Genomic DNA, 22,349 nt, shown 5'->3' with positions numbered 1-22,349 from the left:
TCTCTTGCCACCATGAAAGATAAATGATGTTGGCTGTAACAAAGCTGTGTCAGGATGTTTGGTGTCACCATCTGCATACAAGTTGGTTCAAACATTAAAAAGTATTGATGAAAAACATTTCAAGAGCTTCAACAGGTAATTCAATCTTGCCTTCTCAGTAATTAGCATCACCCAAGAGTAAGTGTAAAGTTTGAATAATGCTCAAAACTGTTATTGTCTCAGGACAATTTGAATATTTACTCATGGATTTCCTTCATTTTACCAAATCCTAAAGCTTTAATATGTTTTAGAGCTTTTTACATAGTTTAGTATTGATCTAAAGTTTTCCATATCTTATTCCCTTTTACTCCTAAATTATTCCATCAAGGGATACAAGATGTTGTACAGACATATAGACCAATGGAAGAGAATAGAAAACCCAGAAATAAAGCTGCACACCTAAAACCACTGATCTTTGACAAAGTCAACAAAAATAAGCAATGGGGAAAGGACTTCCTATTCAACAAATGGTGCTGGGATAACTGGCTAGCCACATGCAGAAGAGTGAAACTGGACCCCTTACTTTCACCATATATAAAAAATAACTCAAGATGGATTAAATACTTAAATGTAAAACCACACCTTTAAAAAATCCTAGAAGAAAATCTAGAAAATACCCTTCTTGAATTCAGCATTGACAAAAAAATTGTTGGCAAGGTCCCCAAAAGCCATTGTAAAAAACCAAAATTGACAAATGGGATGCAATTACACTAAAGAGATTGTGCACAGCAAAAGAAACTATCAACAGAATAGACAGACAACCTAAAGAATGAGAGAAAATATTTGCAAACTATGCATCCAACAAAGGTCTAATATTCAGAATCTATAAGAAACAAACAAATCAACAAGCAAAAACAACCCCATTAAAAATGGGCAAAGGACATGAACAAACACTTTTCTAAAGAAAACATACAAGCAGCCAACAAACATGAAAAAATGCCCATCATCACCAATAATCAGATAAATGCAAATCAAAACCACAATGAGATTCCATCTTACATGAGTCAGGATGGCCATTATTAAAAAGTCAAAACATAACAGATGCTGGCAAGGCTGCAGATAAAAGGAAACACTTATACACTGCTGGTGAAAATGTAAACTAGTTCAATCATTGCAAAAAGCGATTTGGAGGTTTCTTAAAGAACTAAAGATAGAACTACCATTCAGCTCAACAATCCCATTACAGGGTATATGCCCACAGGAAAAGAAATATTTCTACCAAAGAAACACATACATGTGTATGTTCATCACAGCACTAGTCACAATATCAAAGACATGGAATCAACCTAGGCGGCCATCAGATGTAGATTGGATAAAGAAAATGTGGTACATATATACCATGGAATACTACATAGCCATAAAAAATGAAATTATGTCCTTTGTAGCAATATGTATGCAAATGGGAGTCATTATCCTAAGCAAATTAATACTGGAACAGAAAACCAAATACCACATATTCTCATTTATAACTGGGAGCTAAACTTTGAGTACATATAGACATAAAGATGGGGAAAGTAGACACTGGGGACTACTAGAGAGCATGAGGAGGGAGGGTGTGTGGACTGCAAAATGATCTGTTGGGTACTATGCCTAGTACCTGGTGGAGGGATCATCTGTACCACAGACCTTATCATCATACAATACACCCGTGTAACAAACCTGCACATGTACAACCTGAATCTAAAACAAATGTAGAAATTATTTTTAAAATGTACACAAAACATAAATGTATAGGGCAAGGGATTATCAGTAAATGGCCATTACCCAGCTGCCTTCCTACTCCTCCCAGTCACTATCTACTCCCTTCACCCTAATGATGTCTAATATCCTGGCTTTAACATTATAGTTTAGTTATTGCCTGTGTTTGAAATTGACATAAGTGGAATCATACATCCTTTTGTGTCTGGCTGTTAATCACTCTGTGTTTGTAATATTCATCCATGTTACTGAAGGTTGAGGTTCATTCATTTTCTTTGTTATTTAGTATTCTGCTGCATGAATATACAACAGATTACTCGACTTCTGCCTGTTGACAGATATTTGGATTCTTTTCAGGTTTTAGCTATTATAAAACAATGCTGTTATCTCCTTTAACACCAGAGTTTCATTTTGCCTGTTTCAGGAAATTATATAAAATGGCACTGTGACATAAAAAGTAAATAAATAAAAATAAAAACAAAAAGTTGTCCTAACATTTTTAAAGGAAAGGCTAAATATTCTGATAATTTTGCTCTCCTATCTAGTGAGATGGTTCCTCGATTTTAGAGAACATATATTCCATTGAATATTGCCCTATTTTCAAAGCTTGAATTTAATCAGTCATCATTTTTATATTAAACTTCTTCTACAAAATATATTCAAAATTCTTGCTTCAGCAAACCACATGTTTTAAAGGCAAAGCCCATACACCCTTCCCATGGGCCTCTTCCGCTGCAGTGCTCTGTGGAGGGCGCCCTTCACCTGAGCGTTCCTCAGGCTGTAGATCAGGGGATTCAGCATTGGGTTAAAGAGACTGTGAAACAGGGAAAGCATTTTCTCCTGCTCCTCTCGTTGATTAGAGTCTGGGACCATATAAACCACCATGGCTATGCCAAAGAAGAGTCCAACCACACACAGGTGGGAGGAGCAGGTAGAGAGGGCCTTTATGCGGCCCTCCTTTGTCTGGATCTTCAGGATGGCCCCGAGGATGTGCATGTAGGAGACCAGAATCAAGGAAAGAGGCCCGACTAAGATAAACACACAGGTAGCAAATATGAAGACTTGGTTAACCCAGGTGTCAGCACAGGCCAGCTTGAGGACAGACAGAATTTCACAGAAGAGGTGGTTCACATCCCGGGGCCCACAGAAGGGCAACCTTAGAAGGAGAATTGCATGTACCAAGGACAGAGCAAACCCACATGACCAGGACGTGAGAGCCAGGATCGTGCACACTCTCCAGCTCATGATGACAGTGTACTGGAGAGGGTGACAGATGGCCACATACCTATCATAGGACATCACCACCAAAATCAGACACTCTGTAGCAGCAAAAGTCAAATACAAAAAAGTCTGCATTATGCATGGAACAAAGGAGATGGTTCTTTTCTTGTTCATCAGATTTGCCAACATCTTGGGAACATTGTTGGAAGCATAGGACATGTCAATGACGGCCAGGTGTGAGAGGAAGAAGTACATGGGGGTGTGAACCTTATGGTCCAGGCAGATAATCCCAAAGATGATCCCATTCCCCAGCAGGGTGAGTGTATAGAAGACAGAGAAAAGTCCACAGAGGAGAAGCTCCAGTGCTGAACCAACCTGGAATCCCAGCAGGGTGATGTCTGTGATCCATGTCTGGTTGCCTTCCATGCTCTTGTGGCAGAGAAAGACAAACCCTCATCTAGGACAGAAAGGTCAGAGCTGTGGGCCAAAGATGCACAATATTTGCTGAGTGTTTCAGAGGGGGAATTAAGAAATATATTATTTTGAATGAGTTCTTTGTTGAATTTGTTTTCAAATATGTTACTGGAACCACTCAATTATGCTCATTAAATTTAAAAAATCCTCTGGTACCAATAGAGTAATAGGAAAAAATATTTAGCTAAAATGCTTACTATATATAAAAAACAGATTAACATAAGGTGTAATATAATATATCTTGTATTATTGCATACACATACATGCATGCAAACACGTGTCATTTTGGAGAATTCAGGTACTCTGCTTCTTTTATAGGGTGGAATCCTTAGTTATTAACATAGTGAAATGAGAGATAACGCTGACAAAATGCTGCAGTACAAAGTGGTTTTGTATCCTGGGCATGCTTGTATTTTTCTATCCAATATGAAGTGATTAGGGCACTCTGTTCTTCATATTCTCGCTTAGCAATCCATTTACCTTCTCACATGAATTCTACTTTCATATTTGAGATTTAAAATCTTTTGTAAACAGCTTTTCATCTTTTGTAGTTTCTTTAAAACTTCCTACAACCCTCGTTTTTTCAGCCACTGGCCAAGACTCCCTGGAAGCACCTCTGGCACCTACTTTCCATCTCTAAGGTTTGTAGTTCTATTTCAAGAATTTTATTTAATTCTTCATCAGCACTTAATGCTAAAATTTAGTCATATGTGAAAGAATTGAAATGGAAGAAAATAGCTTCAAGTCTGTAAATCAAAATAGTAAATATATAACATACAAAAATAAAAGGAAATACATTAATATATAATAATATATAAAAGCAGTACAATATCCTTTTTGTTACAATTTATTGAATTTTTTTTCTTGCCAGAAATTTTTGGTTTCTATTTCTCTTATGTTTGGTAGCATTGAGATAAATATTCTTACAAACTTATGTTTGGCTTATATTGATGAATTTTAATTGAGAATGTATTCTAAAAGTGAATTTGCAGGTGCTAAATATATTGATATTTAAAAGCTTTTGATATCTATTTCCAGCTTTGCTTCAGAAAATTTACCAATATAAATTCTAGTAATTTATACCTATATAAATTCTATTAGTGTATACCAATATCATGTGTCACTGATGTGTACCTCAGAATCATGCCTCTTCCCCACATGGTCATCACTACTAAGTATTTTTATTTTCAACCTTTGCTTGTTTGATAAGAGAACAATATTGTCCAGTTTCAATTTGTACTTCATTCATCCTTTAACAAATGATCCTGGAGTGCATGATCTGTAAATAAGATAATTACTGACTGTGAAAAGAACAACAAAAAATAATCTGGATAAAATAATCGAAAGTTGCTTGGTTTGAGGAAGGCTCCTTTAGACGAGATGATCAGGAAAGGTACCCCTCAAGAAGAGTCAGGTGAAAGGAACCTAAACAATAAAGGCCACAACCCTGCCCAGAGCTAAAGGAGGACCATTCTCTTCACAGGGAACAGTACGGGAACAGTAAAGGCAAAGTCTCTAAACAAGAATCACTTGGTGACTTCTGGGAAGAGAAAGAAAGAAACATAATGTACCTGAAGCATAGTGAGCAAAAGGTTGTACTTATTCTTTGTAATCTTATTTATATTTAAAAAGAATTTTGAATAATGATTTGATAGCACAATATGGTGACTATAGTCAATAATAACATAGTTGTACATTTTGAGATAACTTAAAGAGTATAATTGTATTTGTATTATTTGTGACTCAAAGGATAAATGCCTGAGGAGATGGATACCCCATTCTCCATGATGTGCTTATTTCAGATTGCATGCTTGTATCAAAACATCTCATATACTCCATAAATATATATGCCTACTATATACCCACAAACATTTTTTTAAAATTAAAAAAATTTAAAAATTGGAATTAACTTAAAATTTTATCAGTTGGTGATAGATTATTTTCATTTGGCTGTTATTACAACACAGAATACCAAAAAGGACAATTTTGATCTTTAGGTCATCACATGAAGTTAATGTATATGTGTATTATATGACCTGATTTATATTTTAGAATATAAACATATTTATGTCTTTTGTATCTATTCACATATATGCAGGAAAATTCTTTAAATTAAGCATGAAATTGTTTATACTGATGACCTCTACAAACTAGGAATACTCAGCGACTTATCTTTTGTATAAATTGTTTGCACACCTTTTGTTTTTTAATAAACTTTGTGCTTTACAGGAAACAAAACAGGACATTTCTTATTTGGAAAAACTTCACAATGAAATATAGAATTAAAGTTTACTGTATTTCTGCTCATCTTCTCACCAAGTTTTTTTCTTTGTTTGTTTTTGTTTTTGTTTGAGATGAAATCTTGCTCTGTCGCCCAGGCTGGAGAGCAGTGGCGCCATCTCAGCTCACTGCAACCTCCGCCTCCTGGGCTCAAGCAATTCTGCCTCAGCCTCCAGAGTGGCTGGGATTACAGGCATGCGCCACCACATCCAACTCATTTTTGTATTTTTAGTAGAGACAGGGTTTTACCATATTGTCCAGGCTGGTCTTGAACTCCTGACCTCAAGTGATCTGCCCACCTTGGCCTCCCAAAGTGCTGGGATTACAGGCGTGAGCCACCATACCCAGTCTTCTCACCAAGTTTTAACAGGAATATCTAATCTTAGAAGACTTTCTTAGAGCTTCAAGTGGGAGAAATGTCACTAAATTATGAGAAAGTATTAACCCCTAACAAGTAAATAGATACTGAAAAACTTCAGTATCATTTCTCCTACGGAAGCATATATTTTTTTCCTGAGTTGTCCTGATACAGAAACAATCAACATTGTCTATTGACTAAAAGTAGAAGTGGATCTTAAATCAGGTTGAAAATTATTGCCAAGTCCACCAAATTGTGAACGAGGGCAGAAACAAAGCCAAGTTATGAATCTGCACTGGTCAAAGAAAATGAACTTCATCATACAGAGAACTACATTTCAATGCCTTTTAATTTTCTCATCTATAAAGTAACTTCTGGGAATTTCCAGTTAAAACTTGAAAGAAAGAAACAGGGAGCTGAAAAGACTACATTTCTCTCCAAAGACAGTCTTCTGATGAGACATAGGAGACCTTCCAGAGGTGAAGTGGGATCACAGCTTACAGAGCGAGGGCAGCCTGAGACAGATTCCCAGTTGTGGGATGTGAGAGAGTGGCTCTCAAATGTGCTGTGTGCATCTCTGTGTTTCTGCACCCAGTTCAGGGACCCAGGGTAGCAAGCACTTGGATGCCTCAGCAATTACAAATGCATCATGAGCTTCCTTTTGCCAAATGGTTAGAATTTTGACTAATCAAAGTTTTATAAGTAAAATTATCTGTATTTATAGACTTTTACATGTGATTTTTTTTGGTATGACATTTCTGAAAGAAAGCAGTAGCCAAAATAAACGATTTCTGAAGGAATGGAATAAATAAAGGAGCAAATAGAACTGTTAGTCTAATTTCATTAGATGTGAACTGCATCCAAACCAAATGTAACATGAGATGTCAAATGTACATTTTAAGAGTTTGCTAGCAAGGATTATAGGGTGACGACAACTCTATAATAGTGATTCTTTGCACAAACTAATGTTGTATCAGCTCATTTGTGAAGCCAAGGATGATAGAAAAGTATACTGCAAGCTGAACACATTTTTTCATTATTGGCATGGTTTTGCATTTCGGATTTTATAGTTTCAGAAGTCAGATTATTTTTTTTCTGAGAAAAAGCCTGAGCAGACACAATAAAGACACAGATGCCTGAAATGAAGTTTTCTTTGAGAGTCTACTCCAGCTACGCATCAAAGAAAGATCTTCAGCGCATAGAATGAGGAAAAAGCCTTCATGGATACAGTTCTCTGTTCTTCCATAGCATGACAAAATTAGCAGTAATTAAAAAAATACGGTCTCTGAAGAAGAATGAGATAAGCATTCTTAGCAGTGCTCTTTAGACCGTCACTCTGACCTTGATTCTGAATGGTGAACATTACAAAGTTGAGTCCTTTATTCTGAACCTCACTATTTTCATCTGTAAAATGACGACAACAGATATCTAAAGGGCTGATGTGAAGAATGAGTACCACTAGGATACCTGTTAATGGTTTAATAAAGGTTAGCTGTTATTAACAGCATTACGGAGACCACAAAATTGAGGCAAAAATCTAAATCATTGGAATTAAAAATCTGACGCAATCATTACGGTTTTGCAAACTCTTTCACATTTATTTTGCATTCATTTTTGGTTATTTCTGAATTTAAATAAAAACATTTTGTTTTCATTGCCATTGTTTTTCTATTTTGAGTCATAAAATTAAGTTTAAAAAGAAAACTTGAAGAGATGAAAAGAATCATTTAATGTAACCTCATTCCTATATTAAAAAAGAAAATACAGGTTTTCAAAACTCAAAGTGCTATTCTGCCATGCCTATGACAGAGAGAGAGAGAGAGAGAGAGAGAATCTTATGGAAGAAAAGGGGACATATTTAGGATATTTAACACCAATCAAAAATAAATGTTTTTACTGATATTTTAGTCAGAATGGAAGCCATGGCTATCAAAGATGGGGTTCTGGGACAGCACAGATTTTTCAAATATTTCCAATCACTCATAAATTACTTACCATCTCAGTAGTTACTTTTGATACTCAATTTGATCCTAATGAATAGCATAATTTAGAAAAAAACAAAAACAAAAAACAAAAAAAAAACCAAGCAAAGATTCTAGATAGAGCCCTATTGCCTGGGTTCGGATCCTGGCTTTGCTACACACTAAATTTATGACTTTTCTGTGCCTTGCTGTGCCTCAGTTCCCCCATCTGCAAAACGGGGTGGGTAACAAACCCTACCTTATAGGATGGTTGTGAGGATTAAATGAGTTATCTATCATAAGGCACTTAATAAGTGCATAAAAACCTTTATTGATGATTTGAAACAATCATTGGAAAGTGACTTCTGGATCCAATAAGAACAAGGAAACGCGTTATATGTTTAACAGTTCCTCTGCTAAAAAAGGAAACAAAAAGGAGAATCTTTTCCCCACAGGCACTGGGTTGCCCTATGAGAGAATGGCATCTCTCTCTTGAACAACTGAGCAGTGGGTTCTAGTTAGCCAGACCATGGTTCAAGAATCAGAAGGGCAGACAGTTAGCAATGGCAGAAGGAAGATCAATCAATTTCAGGACAAGTGAACTACTTAGTAACTTCGATTTAGTGTTTTGTTTTAAGAAGAGGCACCTGGGCCATGTAGTCGCTGGAGATCTTTTTAGCACTTTAGCCAGATAATATCCTACATGGATATTATCTCTTCCTCTTCTCTGGGGCAGTCATGACAAAGCCAGGCACTGGCACATGAGGATGAGGGACCAGGAGGGTGAGAGGAACCATGGCCACCCCATGGTTGTGACGACCGGTAGTGGTCCCCAGAGCTCCTCTCAGGACCCCAGTTACAAACATAGGCTTATGGCCAGAAGGAAACTACATGAAGGAGGTGTTTTGTCAAAAATACCTTAAGCTGGTAATGTCATTCACTTCTAGTTCCCTTTTCCCATCTGCAAACTTCCTCTCAACGAATCAGTTTTACTTACAGTGGCATAATCTGTAGTCTTTTCTTTAAACATAGCCTTGGGCTTAGAAGAAACCTCAATGACAGGAGGGAAGAATAAAGAGACTGAGATTGATTCTCGTCTCTAAAGGGGCCTCCTTGGGAGGTGAAACTCAGCAACAGAGCTCTCCTGAACTTTATGATAGACTTAGTTTGTGCAAGCCGGGGCTTATTCTATTATCATTTGTCTACAACTAACTCCCCAGACAAAAATAATGATTCCGTGAACAGAACCATGTGAGATTACATCCACTCATATTCTCCCTAGAGGAAACTATAGAATGTATTGCTTTTCTGTTAGCAAGTAAACCAATCAAAGCATCTCACATGTTTATTCATTTTGTTCCTTCTGTATTCTCATGGGATTTATTTTAGTGTGTTTACTTGAAATTGGATGGGGACAGGATTTCTGTTCAAGAGATAAGATCTTGGAGAGAAAACAAAATATTCAAGATAATATATCAATTAAATTCTCTTAAAACTTACTTATTTTATCGGTCTTAAAATTGCTCCACTTTCCAATTCCTGCTGTTTGACTATAGAGGAGAGACTGTGACTTCTTGATAATCATTCCACATTTCTCACTTACAAGTATTTTTGACTTTGCAGTTCAGGTATACCTCATCTTCTTCCTTAAATTTCTTCAATGTGCCTTTTATCTCAAACATCTCTAAATTTCTTAGCCACATTTTGATTTCCTCATCCTAAGTTAGGATCTACAGATAAAATGAGCATGCTTCTCTCTCTCTTTCTCTCATTTTCTTTGAGTGATGATTGCAAAATCCTTCCAGTTCTTTCTTACTACGTGTCTGTTTTTAATCTAGTTCTCTATAGAGTCTTAGTTTTTGAACTATGGTGGAAGAAGCACTTCACAATAATAGTATTTAATCTATTGTGGAGAACGCTAAAATATATCTATTCAAGAGGAGGTTAATGGGGTTATTTTCTTTTAAAATGATCTGTGTGGCCAGTAGAGCTTCCCTCCACTTATCTCCTTATTCTCCAGTGCACACACTCTATTTCATTCAAGCGCTATCCTACAGCAGCTCCCCTTCTTGAAATTCCTATTCCTTGTTTCAAGTCAGTTTAATCTTGTTTTACCCACTTGAATTCATATATAACACCAACCCTTCAAAGCCCTCATGGAGCCCTCTTCAACTATTTCAGCCCAAATCAGTCTCCCTTCTGTGACAGACCAAAGAAGCACTTATTATAAGAATGCTTCAAGATAGTGTTTAAGTAATATTTTACTTTTAGTATTTTTTATTGTTCATCTTTCATATGAGGTTATTACAGAAAAATAAATTTGACTCACCAACACCTGGATAGAACTAAGAATAATATTTTGGTGCATATTTGTTCAGACTGGCATGAGTAGCACAATTTTATTCCTTTTGTTGAGTACAATATAATGACATTTAATACAGGCTACTATAGATACAAACACATATCATAATTTGCCTATTTTTGCTTCTAATCTTTGAAATGGTGAGAGCAAAACATTTTTCACGGAAAGTCTTAGACTTCTTGTGAGTGTTAAATTTACAATGATCAACATTTTATATTTTAGCAATAATAAATATTGTAAAGTATACATGGCTCCATCAGTGGTGATGGACCTTTATTAAGTGAGAGTCAATTTTGAAGTAGGTGTTTGTGGATTATATCAATTACTATACCTACAACTGGCCTAAGCATATTTTAACATTTGCCATCTCTGAGAGAGAAATATCTCCTTTGCAGGGCTTGAGTTTTTACTGTTTTTGTTTCTTTTTTAAAAATTCTACTTCCTTCATAGGATTTCAGTGGGTTATTGGAGAAGATAAAATAATATAAACAATGGTAAGGGATTTGAAATGTTAAGGGCTGTTTTCACCATCACTTCTGGACTGCATCTCACCTTAACCTTATAAAGCTATTGTGGGAGGTGCTCCATCAAAACAAAGGAGTAAACCAAAAAAGAGGTTGGCATGATTAATGAACTAGAGTGTCCACCTGAAGATAAAGGCAGATGGAATTGTTGGGATGGAACCAGTCCAGACAGAAAGAGAATAGCAGACTATTAAGGGAAGTCTTCAATAAAAAGTTGGAATGGATGTATCATATGAGGTGGTGGAAGAGGTAGGCAGTCTTAGCAACTGGCACAAAGAATCCATGCAGAGGAGGGAAGTCATTAACATGACTTTTGTTACTTGCAGCTGATGCATTCTAATGAATACATACTTCCTTCCTAGAAAATCAGGTGAGAGAAAATACTGCCCAATAGATAGTTTTCTAACTTGTTGCCACTGTCAATATACTGTGGATGAACAGGCTTGAAGGGAGATGTTGCCTTTCTCTCTTACAGTCACAGACTTCTCCAGCAATTTCGCCTCCATGTTTGGGCTTATTAATGGGACAACAGTATTGCATTGCACTTTGTTCAACAGTTGGAAAGTTGGTGCTGGCCCCCAGTGTCTACCTTGATCAAGTGTTCATCATACACCAGTAACGTGTCAGGCACAGTTCAGGTTATAGGTATGAGGGATACAACTGATCAAGAGAGAAAACTGTCTGCATTCCCTTTGCTCCATGCTGGTGGTAAACAGGAAATCTGTACTCATGTTCCCTGTTTCTTAAAAGTCTTAATACTTCTTTGTCATCCTGTCTCCCTACATAATTTAAGAGGAAAAAAAAATTGCCCTCTTTTTGGTAGGAAGGACTTAAGCTCAACATGTACAAAATAAAGACATTTTTTTAAAGTTCAATGAAAAAAATAAAATTATTTTAGGTCACAGCACCTAGAAATAATTATGATTGATAGCTCAATATCCTCAAAATTTCTTCATTAACATATACAGATGCAAAGACAGTAGGACAGATAAATAACTTAGCAAAAATGAGATCCCACAATATTTTAGGAAAGCATTTTGACTTTAATTTTTTGTGTGAAAAGAACATTTGCCCAATATGAAAATAAGTTAGGCAATACAGGAAAATACAATCACATCCCTTACATATTTGGTTAATTGAATTGCAGATATTTCTGTGATCTTAAAGAAACATATGGCTAGAAGGATAAACTGACAATCTTAGATATTTTTATAGAACTGTTTTTATACTCCTCACGCTGTTTTGAAATATATATATATATTTGATATAGCAGAAGGAAGAGCATCTACTCTGTAACTAAAATCCTTATTCTAATTCAGAATCTTTTTTTTTAAAGCAGTATCAGATTAGGTTCTTAAAGGAGTCCCTTTGATGTAAGAATAATTTTTTATTATATTTACAGATTATAGCCATTATAGTTTTAAACATTGTGCCTCATTTTCACAGAGTATCATTTGGGTCCCAAAAATTGATGGATGAGAAAATTTGCACACTTCAAAGGCCTACTTCTTTTCAAGATTTAAGGAGGTTAGCTTCAGAATTTAAACCATTTGGCCAATAAGCCAGTTGTGTGCTCAATGGTCATTGCTCATTTCCTTGCTGACCCTATACTGATTCTCAGGCAGTGCAGATATCAGAGAACATGGTCCTTGCTATGAGCTAGGGGAGATTAAACCATGACTGATCTAAGCCAAGCATTCAATCTCGTCTTCTTTGTTAGTAAGTGGATTAAGGACTTACATTTGACTCAGTCTTGGCCAAAGCAATACAAGCAAACAATCTGCTGAGAGGATGTCTTGCTGGAAAAGATTTTTCTCTTGATAAAATGGGGAAAGACAAAAGAGTTTTCTCTTGCTTCTTTATTAGTTTTAGACATTGTTATGTCAGAAAATTTTCTCACTACAACAAAATCTGAAAATGACTCATATACTGTATTGCCAAAAAACTTCTATTCCGCTTTCATTTTTAAATTTAAGGTGATTTCAGAATTAAAAATTCTATTTTTATCCTACTCTTGTCTTATCTTAATTTTTGTAAGATGCCATACATTATGATGACTCTTGCTGTTCCTTTTACCTGAATGACTTATCTTTTTTCCCCTACTAATTTTAGTTGTTTCAAGTCTAGTGTCTATACTACCTTTATTATAAGGTCTCTTTTACTTACATTTTGACAACTTTTTTTTTTTGTTTATTTACCCATAGAGTTAAGTTTGTAAAACTACCACTCCGACATATCTCCATACATGGTAATTACCATACATGGTAATTAATGATCACTAGATCTCATGGTTGAAGGGGATATTCATTCCCTTCAGTGACAGTGGTTCAATATCATAATAATTATTCCCAATAGAGTATTCACAGTTGAGAATTCCATAGGAGACAAAAATGTGTCCTCCATAAAAAAAAGAGGGAGGAAGGAAGGAAGGAAATAAAGAAAATAAAGAGAGAAGAAAGAAAGAAAGAAGAAAGAGAAAGAAAGAAAAAGAGAGAAAGAAAAAAAGAAAAAGAGAAAGAAAGAAAGAACGAAAGAAATAAAGAAAGAAAGAAAGAAAAAGAAGAAAGAAAGAAAAGGGGGAGGGAGAGAGAAAGAAAAAGAAAGAAAGAAAGAAAGAAAGAAAGGAAAGAAAGAAAGAAAGAAAGAAAGAAAGAAAGAAAGAAAGAAAGAAAGAAAGAAAGAAAGAAAGAAAGAAAGAAAGAAAGAAAAGAAAGAAAGAAAGAGAAAAGAGAGAGAGAAAAAGTCCTCCTTCAACGATCCTGATAACTTTCCTTCATGGTGGTAGAAGGGAGATATGTTTATCTTATGTCTTGAATCATTGGGTCATTGGTGTAAGCTACACTTGTACATAGAGTTAGTATTGTATTGAGAATATGGGCTCTCTTTGTCTGTCTGTCATGTGTAGACACAGTGGGAAGACACCCTCTGAAAGCCAGAAGAAAGTCCTCACTAGAGCTTGACAGTGCTTGGCACCTGATCTTGGACATAAACTTCTATTCTTTGACAAAAAAAGAATACAAGCTCTGGAGCCAGAGAACCTATTTTTAAAACTCTATATTTTCCATTGATTATGCTAACTCAATGACTCGGGGTAAGTTACTCAACCTCTGTATTCTTTGATCTTCTCATGTGCAAAATAGAAATTATTAACAAATAGAAAATAAAAGTGCATCTCTCTCCCCCTAACTTGGTTGCTCCTTGGTTTCAGGAAGAATGTGGATGGGCTTACACTTTCCTGGGGATACCTACTGGTCATCTGTCAACAGATAATTATTGAGAATCTTCTCTGTACCTAGTTCTTCTCTAGATACTAGAGACACATCTATGACAAGACAAAATTGATGTGTACAGTGATCTTGTATATTACTGATTGTAAACTGACAAAACACATATGAAAAAAATATATAAAAAGAAAAACTTCAAGTACTTAATAATGCCATAAAAAGATAGACTGAAGAGATATGATTGAAAGTCACCTAGTCAAGACAATGCATGAGACTCTGAAATATGCTAGTCTTTGGGGAGGTACTGCTTGAGAGCCAATAAATTAGAAGGTCTTCCAGGAGAAGATTTTGTGGCTTGTCTTTTTACTTTTTATGCCCTGTTTTGATTAACATAAATTCTTAATTTCAACCCAGTCACATATACTAATATTTTTATTTAATACAACTTAAAGATTTTATAATATCAGATATTATTTAACAATAGCAATTTTATGTATTGTTTTAAAAATCCTTCTCTTGTATCTCTTCTAGAAGCTCTAGAGTTCTGCCTTTGACACTTAAATCTTGAATACACTGGAAGTTGAATTTTCTGCATGATTTGAATATCTTTATAAAGACTTGGTTATCCCAACACCATTTACTTCAAAGCTTTTTCATTCCCCAGTGATATGCCATGCAACACCTCTCATATAGCAAGTTCTAATAAAAGCAAATACATGCTAATTTGCTTTCTATACTGTTTGGTTTGTTTATATTGGTCTATCTGTGTATAAATATCACACTGTTCTACTTACTAGCATTACATAGTGTGTTTTGATATCTGGAGGAACAAATCCTCCCACGTTGTACCCTTTCTCTTTTAATAGGGTTTGAGCTAGCCTTGGTCCCCTGAATTTTAAGATTAGTTGGTTGAGTTCTGCACACATCCACACACCCTGCTGGGATACTGATTGGGATTGTATAAGGAGATTGAATCTTTGTAATACTATGTTTTTCAGTCTAAGAACTTGGCATCCCACACATTCTATATCTATTTATTTACCATAGCCTCTCAATAAATTTTCAATTGTCTCTTTAGAGTTTTTGTATACTCTTTGTTATTATTCCTAAGCATTTCAGAATTAAATCCTGTTGTAGTGTGGTAGCATTTTTTCAAGTTTCATTTTAATTGTTTGTTATTGCTTTAAAAATATAATAGATTTTCATATTGATTTTGTATCAAGCAACTTTAAAATTTATTATAATTCTTTTGAATTTCCTACATATGCAGTAATGTCATTCGTATGTAATTACAATTTGCTGCTTCTTTCTCAAATGTGTATGTGCGTGTGTGTGCATGCATGGGTGTATTTGCTCTTTTTGTCTAACTGTACTGCTTGGGATCTCTAACAAAAAGCTAAATCAAGAAAAACGAGTGATTTCTTTTTGTGTCTGATTCTTTATCTGAAAAGGACAGATGCTAACATTTCACCATTAACCATGACGTCTGCTTTGTTTTTATTTTTGTTTTGTTTTCGGTAGATTCTGTTTAAAAAGTCTTACTGCTATATTAGCTTATAAAGAATTGATCTTAAATCTTGTCAAACACTTTCTTGGATCTACTGAGATGTTCATATGAAATATATCCTTTAATTTGTTAACGTGGCAAGTTATTTTTGTTGTTTGTTTTAATGCTAAATTATTGCTGCATTTTAAGGGTATACATAGTTTCATTATAATACATCCTTAGTTCATTCTGCTGGACTTATTTTATTAATATTTTCTTTAAGAGGTTTGCAGATTATTCACGAGTAGGATCAGATTGTGATTTTCTGTTTCATAAGTTTATCTCAGGTTTGGTATCAATGACTTAAATAGTAAAAGTAATTAGTTTCTCTCTCTCTCTCTCTTCTTTTCTTTTTTCTTCTTTTTGAGACAGAGTCTTGCTCTGTCGCCCAGGCTGGAGTGCAGTGGTACAATCTCGGCTCTCTGCAACCTCCACTTTCTGGGTTCAAGTGATTCTCCTGCCCCAGCCTCCCAAGTAGAGTTGGGATTACAGGCGCCCACCAGCATGCCTGGCTAATTTTTGTATTTTTAATGAGATGGTGTTTTGCCATGTTGGCTAGGCTGGTCTCGAACTCCTGACCTCAGGTAATCTGCCCGGGTCAGCCTCCCAAAGTGCAGGGATTACAGGCGTGAACCACCACACCCAGCCAGTTTCTCTTTTTATAAGAAGTCCAAAGATAAACAGTACTGGGTGTGAGTAAATTAAAGAACTAAAAAGAATTTCCAGGACCCAGGGTCGTGAGAACCATGCTTACACACTCAGGATACCCCAAATGATTCTTCACATTGATCTCTGTTTCCAGAGAACTCTCTTTAGAGCCCCTTTCACCTCTGCATTCCTAAGGCTGTAGATGAGGGGGTTCAGCATCGGGTTGAAAAGGCTGTAAAACAAGGAAAGGATCTTCCTCTGTTCTTGAGAATGGCTTGACCTTGGGGCCATGTAGATGACGATGGCGCTGCCAAAGAAGAGCCCCACCACGCAGAGATGGGAGGAGCAGGTGGAGAAGGCCTTTCTGCGGCCCTCCCCAGACTGGATCCTCAAGATGGCCGCCAGGATGCGCAAGTAGGAGACCAGCACGAGGCAGAGAGGTCCCACTAAGACGAACACAGAATCCGCAAAGAGGACCGCCTGGTGGAGCCCAGTGTCAGCACAGGCCAATTTGAACACCGACATGATTTGACAGAAAAAGTGATCGATCTTTTGTGGGCCACAAAAAGGCAGCCTCAGAATAGGAGTGATATGGACTAGAGCCAAGAGAAAGCTAAATATCCAGCAAGTTGAGGCCAGGACAGTGCACACTCTCCAGTTCATAATGAGGGTGTATTGCAAGGGATGACAGATTGCCACATACCGATCACAGCACATCACCACCAAAATCAGACACTCCGTAATAGCAAACGCCAAATACAAAAAAGTCTGAAGTATGCAAGGAGCAAAGGAGATGACTTTTTTGTGCATCACAAGATTTGCTAGCATCTTAGGGACAGTGCTCGAGGCATAGGACATGTCCACGATGGCCAGGTGTGACAGGAAGACATACATGGGTGTGTGCAGTCTTGAGTCCAGGCAGATGAGCCCCAGGATAATCCCATTTCCCATCAGGGTGAAGCTGTAGAATAGCAAGAAAAACCCAAAGAGGAACAACTCCAGAGCCGGGTCCACCTGGAATCCCAGCAGGACGACTTCTGTGATCCAGGTCCGATTGCTTTCCATGTTCTCGTGACAAAAAAAAATTCCTGTGATGTACTTAAGACAGAAATTTCACAGCTGATGGGAGAAAATAAAAAACATTTCATTATAGAGCATGAATTTTATGCCAGAGGCCACAAATCAGTATTTCATGGGTCCATCCAGCCCAAAGTCCTCTGATGTTGACTCACAAATTTGGCTTTTAGAGATATTTAAAATCTGTAGTTATTGATTAATATTAAAAATTCGGAGATTTCGTGTTAAAATTGGTGTCTGTAGCTTCTTTTGAGAAAAATAGATTTGTCATTTCGTGATATTCATTGAAAGCAACAATCAGCTAAATCTAATGAGGCAATAGATAGAGGCCGGTCCTCTTTCATGTACCACTGTTTTCACCAATCTTTATTTTATCCCAGAAGTTGAGCTCAGTGACATGAAGAATTTTATCATTGTACCTACGCTACTGATGACATATTTACATAAGAAGAGAGTGAAGATTTTTGCTCAAGATGGGTTTCCAATTTCTCCTCTACTTCAAATACATGGATATGAGAGATAAAATACAAAATGCAAACCCCAGAGAGTTTAAAATGTGACAGCTCCTTCATACACCAGAAATGAATCAGAAACATAATATGCTCCAAGTCTGGAAGCAGAGAGTAATACCGGAAACTTAGCTTTTATGGGGTTAAGGCAAGTTGTTGCGAGATGCGGTACTGATGTGATTGTTTGAAGCTAAGGGGTTGTATTGGGGCCATGAAAGAAGTTTTAAAACAACTATTGGGTTGCTGGATAAAGTGACATTCAAGAAGTCAATATGCTTGCCAGTTCTATAATTTGATCAACAGAACCTGAGAAAGTGTTATAAGACCTGATTTTTATAAGGGGCCCTTGGAGCCAGGTGAAGAACAACAAAATCTAAAGACCACAAGAGGGAGAAACAAGATAGAAAAATCAAGTAATAATAATAATGACAATAATAAAAATAAAAACTCCTCCACTCAAAATTTGCTTAACATGTTTGTTTTAAAATACAAATTTAACACCAGAAAGGTAAAACAAAGTAAATAATTAGAACCTTAAATTCATTGAAGATGCAATTAGATGTATAGAACAATCTTCCAAAGACTTATTAATATAAGGATGATCAGGATGCTTTAATACATTAATGAAGACATAATATTTTCTAAAATGACACATAAATTAAGAAAAATAAAATAGCCATGAAAATACAGTGTATAAAAACAAATCAGTTATAGACTTTTGCAGTAAGAAATATAACACACAATTTTAAAAACAATAAAGAGGATAATGTCCACACCTACCATTAAAGGGAAGAAGTTGTGTATTGGAAGATGTCATGAAGGAATCTACCTAGATTTTAATACCGACAGGCAAAAGGATAACATTTTGAAAGCACAGCTTAGAGACATAAATGATTGAAAGACTAAATTTAGATATGATAGTTTCCTAAGCAAAAGAATGAAGAAAATGGGGAGGAAACAATTTTGAACAGATTTCACCAAAAATGTTCCAGAATTGAAAATAATTTGTCTTTAAATCACTAATAAAATGCATTCCACTTAATGAATATAATAAAGGTAAATATATACTCAAGCAAATTGAAATTTTTGTAACTGAAGATGGCCCGAGTCTTTAGATCAAAAATGAACCCTGAGAACAAAATAGAATAAATAAAAAATAAATTCGCAATAAATGTAAATGACCAAAAATTTTCTCGGATGACTATCTTTCCTCCATACTCTACATTTCACTGTGTGTAGACTTCCTGGAATTTCTATTGGATCAATATTATCATCTATCAACATATCTTGTATGTCTCTTACCTGTTCTTTAAGATATTTTTTCTTTCTTTCACTCTTCACCATGTTCTTGACATTTTTTTCAAAACAAAATTCACAAAGAATACAAAATTTAGAATTTATTTCCTACAAAAGAACTGCAAAATTCATTTTTTCATTACTCATTAACTACTCAGACTAAAGAACCGCAAAATTTAAATAGAAAAAAATTCGTTAATTTGAAAAAGAGTACCCATAAAACCTACAGAATCAACATACAAAAATCACTAGAATTTCTATACACCAACAACAGTCAAGCCAAGAGCCAAATTGGAAATGCAATCCCATTCACAATTGGCACAAAAAGAATAAAATACGTAGGAATACAGCTAACCAGGGAGGTGAAAGGTCTCAACAATGAGAACTACAAAACACTGTTCAAAGAAATCAGAGATGACACAAACAAATGGAAAAACATTCCATGCTCATTGATAGAAAGAATCACTATTGTTAAAATGGCCATACTGCCTAATGCTATTCCTATCAAACTACCAATGATATTCTTCACAGAACTAGAGAAAACTATTTTTAAACTCATATGAAACAAACAAAAAAAAAGAGCCCAAATAGCCAAGGCACCCCTAAGCAAAAAGAACACAGCTGGAGGCATCATGCTATTTGACTTCAAACTACACTTCAGGGCTACAGTAACCAAAACAGCATAATACTGGTACAAGAACAGACATATGGACTAATGGAAGAGAATAGAGAACCCAGAAATAAGGCCTTGCACCTACAACCATCTGATCTTCAACAAAGCTGACTGAAAAAAGCAATGGCGAAAGGGGTCCCTATTCAATAAATGGTGCTGGGAGAACTGGCTTGCCATATGCAGATGATTGAAGCTGGACCCCTTCCTTACACCATATGCAAAAATCAACTCACAATGGATTAAAGACTTAAATGTAAAACCCAAAGCAATAAAAACCTTGCAAGACAAAATCTAGGTGATACCGTTCTGGACATAGAAACGGACAGAAATTTCATGATGAAGATGCCAAAAGCGATTGCAATAAAAGCAAAAATTTACAAATGAGATCTAATTAATTAAAGAGTTCTGCACAGTAAAGGAAATTATCAACAAAGTAGACAGACAATCTACAGAATGGGAGAAATTATTTGCAAACTATATATCTGACAAAGGTCTAATATCCAGCATCTATAAGGAACTTAAACAAATTTACAAAAAAAAAAAATCCCATTAAAAAGTAAGCAAACGGTATGAACAGACACTTCAAAAGGAGACATGCAAGCAGGCAACAAACGTATGAAAACATGCTCAACATCACTAATCATCAGATAAATGCAAATCAAAACTACAATGAGATACCATCTCACATCAGTCAGAAGGGCTACTGTTAAAAAGTCAAAACATAACAGATGCTGGTAAGGCTGCAGAGAGAAAAGGGAACACTTAAACACTGTTGGTGGGAAAGTAAACTAGTTCAACCACTGCAGAAAGCAGTTTGGAGTTTCTTTTCTTTTTCTTTCTTTTTTTTTTTTAATTTTTCTTTTTATATTTTTGACACGGAGTCTTGTTCTGTTGCCCAGACTGGAGTGCAATGGCACAATCTTGGCTCACTGCAACCTCCGCCTCCCAAGTTCAAGTGATTCCCTTGCCCCAGCCTCCCAAGTAGCTGGGATTACAGGCACATGCCATCACACCTGGCTAATTTTTGTATTTTAAGTAGAGACAGGGTTTCACCATGTTGACCAGGATGGTCTTGAACTCCTGACATCAAATGATCTGCCCGCCTCGGCCTCCCAAAACGCTGGGATTACAGGCATGAGCCACTGCACCCAGCCCTGGAGATTTCTTAAAGAACTAAAAATAGAATTACCATTTGAATCAGCAATCCCATTGCTGGGTATACACCCAAAGGAATATAAATCATTCCATTATAAAGACACATAAACACATACATTTATTGCAGCACTACTCATAATGGTAAAGACATGGAATCAACCTAAATATTAAAAACTGGTAGACTAGATAGAGAAAATGTGGTACATATACACCATGGAATACTATGCAGCCATGAAAAAGAATGAGATCTTGTCCTTTGTAGGAACATGGATGGAGCTGAAGGTCTTTATCCTTAGGAAACTAACACAGGATCAGAAAATCAAATACCACATATTCTCATTTATACATGGGAGATAAATGATAGGAACACATGGACACATGGAGGGGAACAACAGGCACTGGGGCCCATCAGAAGGCAGAAGGTGAAAGGAGGGAAAGAATCATGAAAAACAATTAATGGGTACTAGGCTTAATACCTGAGTGATGAAATAGTATGTACCACAAACCCCATGACATGAGTTTACCTGTGTAACAAACCTGTACATGTACACCTGAACTTAAAACTTAAAAAAAGAAAAAGAGTATCCATAAAACCTACAGAATTTATTCTGTGACTGACATCAGTTTAAAATTTATCTCATCTTACTAATTATTTAAAATTTAATAACTTTGTTTTTCTTAGATTTTTAAGTTGATACACATATGTATGTATACATAAATATATATTTATATATATGTGTATAATACATATATGCACATATTTCTTGGTTCATTATAGTGCCTTTTTGTTTCATAACCTTTTTGATTTTTAATAGAAACTATAATTTTATTTGTCTCTTCAAGTCTTTGTTATAGTCTCTTAAAATTTAATTTTTCTAGTATTAAGAGGTAATATTACAAATTATCAAAGGTAAAAGACAATGATCTAATAAGAGCAACAATGCCACTGACAGAGACTTCTCATCAACAAGAAGAGTTCAGAAGATAATGAGCTACTGTTGTTACTGTACCAAGAAGGGGAGAAGTTGTCATTCCACAATTTTATATCTGCAATAACTCTCTTGAATGAATGAGAGCAAAGTAAGCTATTATTGGATATACAAATCAGAAGGGTACTGAGGACCTACAGATCCTCAGTATAACACTATATTCCTCAATAAGAACAAAAGTGAACCCAGAGGTAAATCGAATATATGAAAATAATATTTACACATAATTTCAAATAGAATATCTTAGTAAATTTTATAAACAACGGGCTATAAAACGATTATTTTGGTGTTTTGAAAGGGTAAAATTAAACCTTT

At 35.7% G+C, this 22,349-nt stretch overlaps 2 protein-coding genes across 2 annotated transcripts; both read right to left on the bottom strand.

The window, feature by feature from the left end:
* Positions 1–2,408: 2,408 nt before the first annotated feature.
* Positions 2,409–3,447, bottom strand: LOC105546642 (olfactory receptor 2A2). The gene has a single exon (XM_011989921.1). It carries the CDS (start codon positions 3,382–3,384, stop codon positions 2,428–2,430), a length of 957 nt encoding a protein of 318 aa, XP_011845311.1. The 5' UTR covers positions 3,385–3,447; the 3' UTR covers positions 2,409–2,427.
* A 12,973-nt stretch (positions 3,448–16,420) lies between these two features.
* Positions 16,421–17,457, bottom strand: LOC105546641 (olfactory receptor 2A12). The gene has a single exon (XM_011989919.1). It carries the CDS (start codon positions 17,398–17,400, stop codon positions 16,468–16,470), a length of 933 nt encoding a protein of 310 aa, XP_011845309.1. The 5' UTR covers positions 17,401–17,457; the 3' UTR covers positions 16,421–16,467.
* Between the last annotated feature and the right edge of the window lie 4,892 nt (positions 17,458–22,349).

The sequence above is a fragment of the Mandrillus leucophaeus genome, unplaced genomic scaffold (genome assembly GCF_000951045.1).
Source record: "Mandrillus leucophaeus isolate KB7577 unplaced genomic scaffold, Mleu.le_1.0 Scaffold365, whole genome shotgun sequence".
NCBI classification, from domain to species: domain Eukaryota; kingdom Metazoa; phylum Chordata; class Mammalia; order Primates; family Cercopithecidae; genus Mandrillus; species Mandrillus leucophaeus.
Note: the sequence above shows the minus strand (reverse complement) of the source record. Positions and strands in the feature narration are given on the sequence as shown.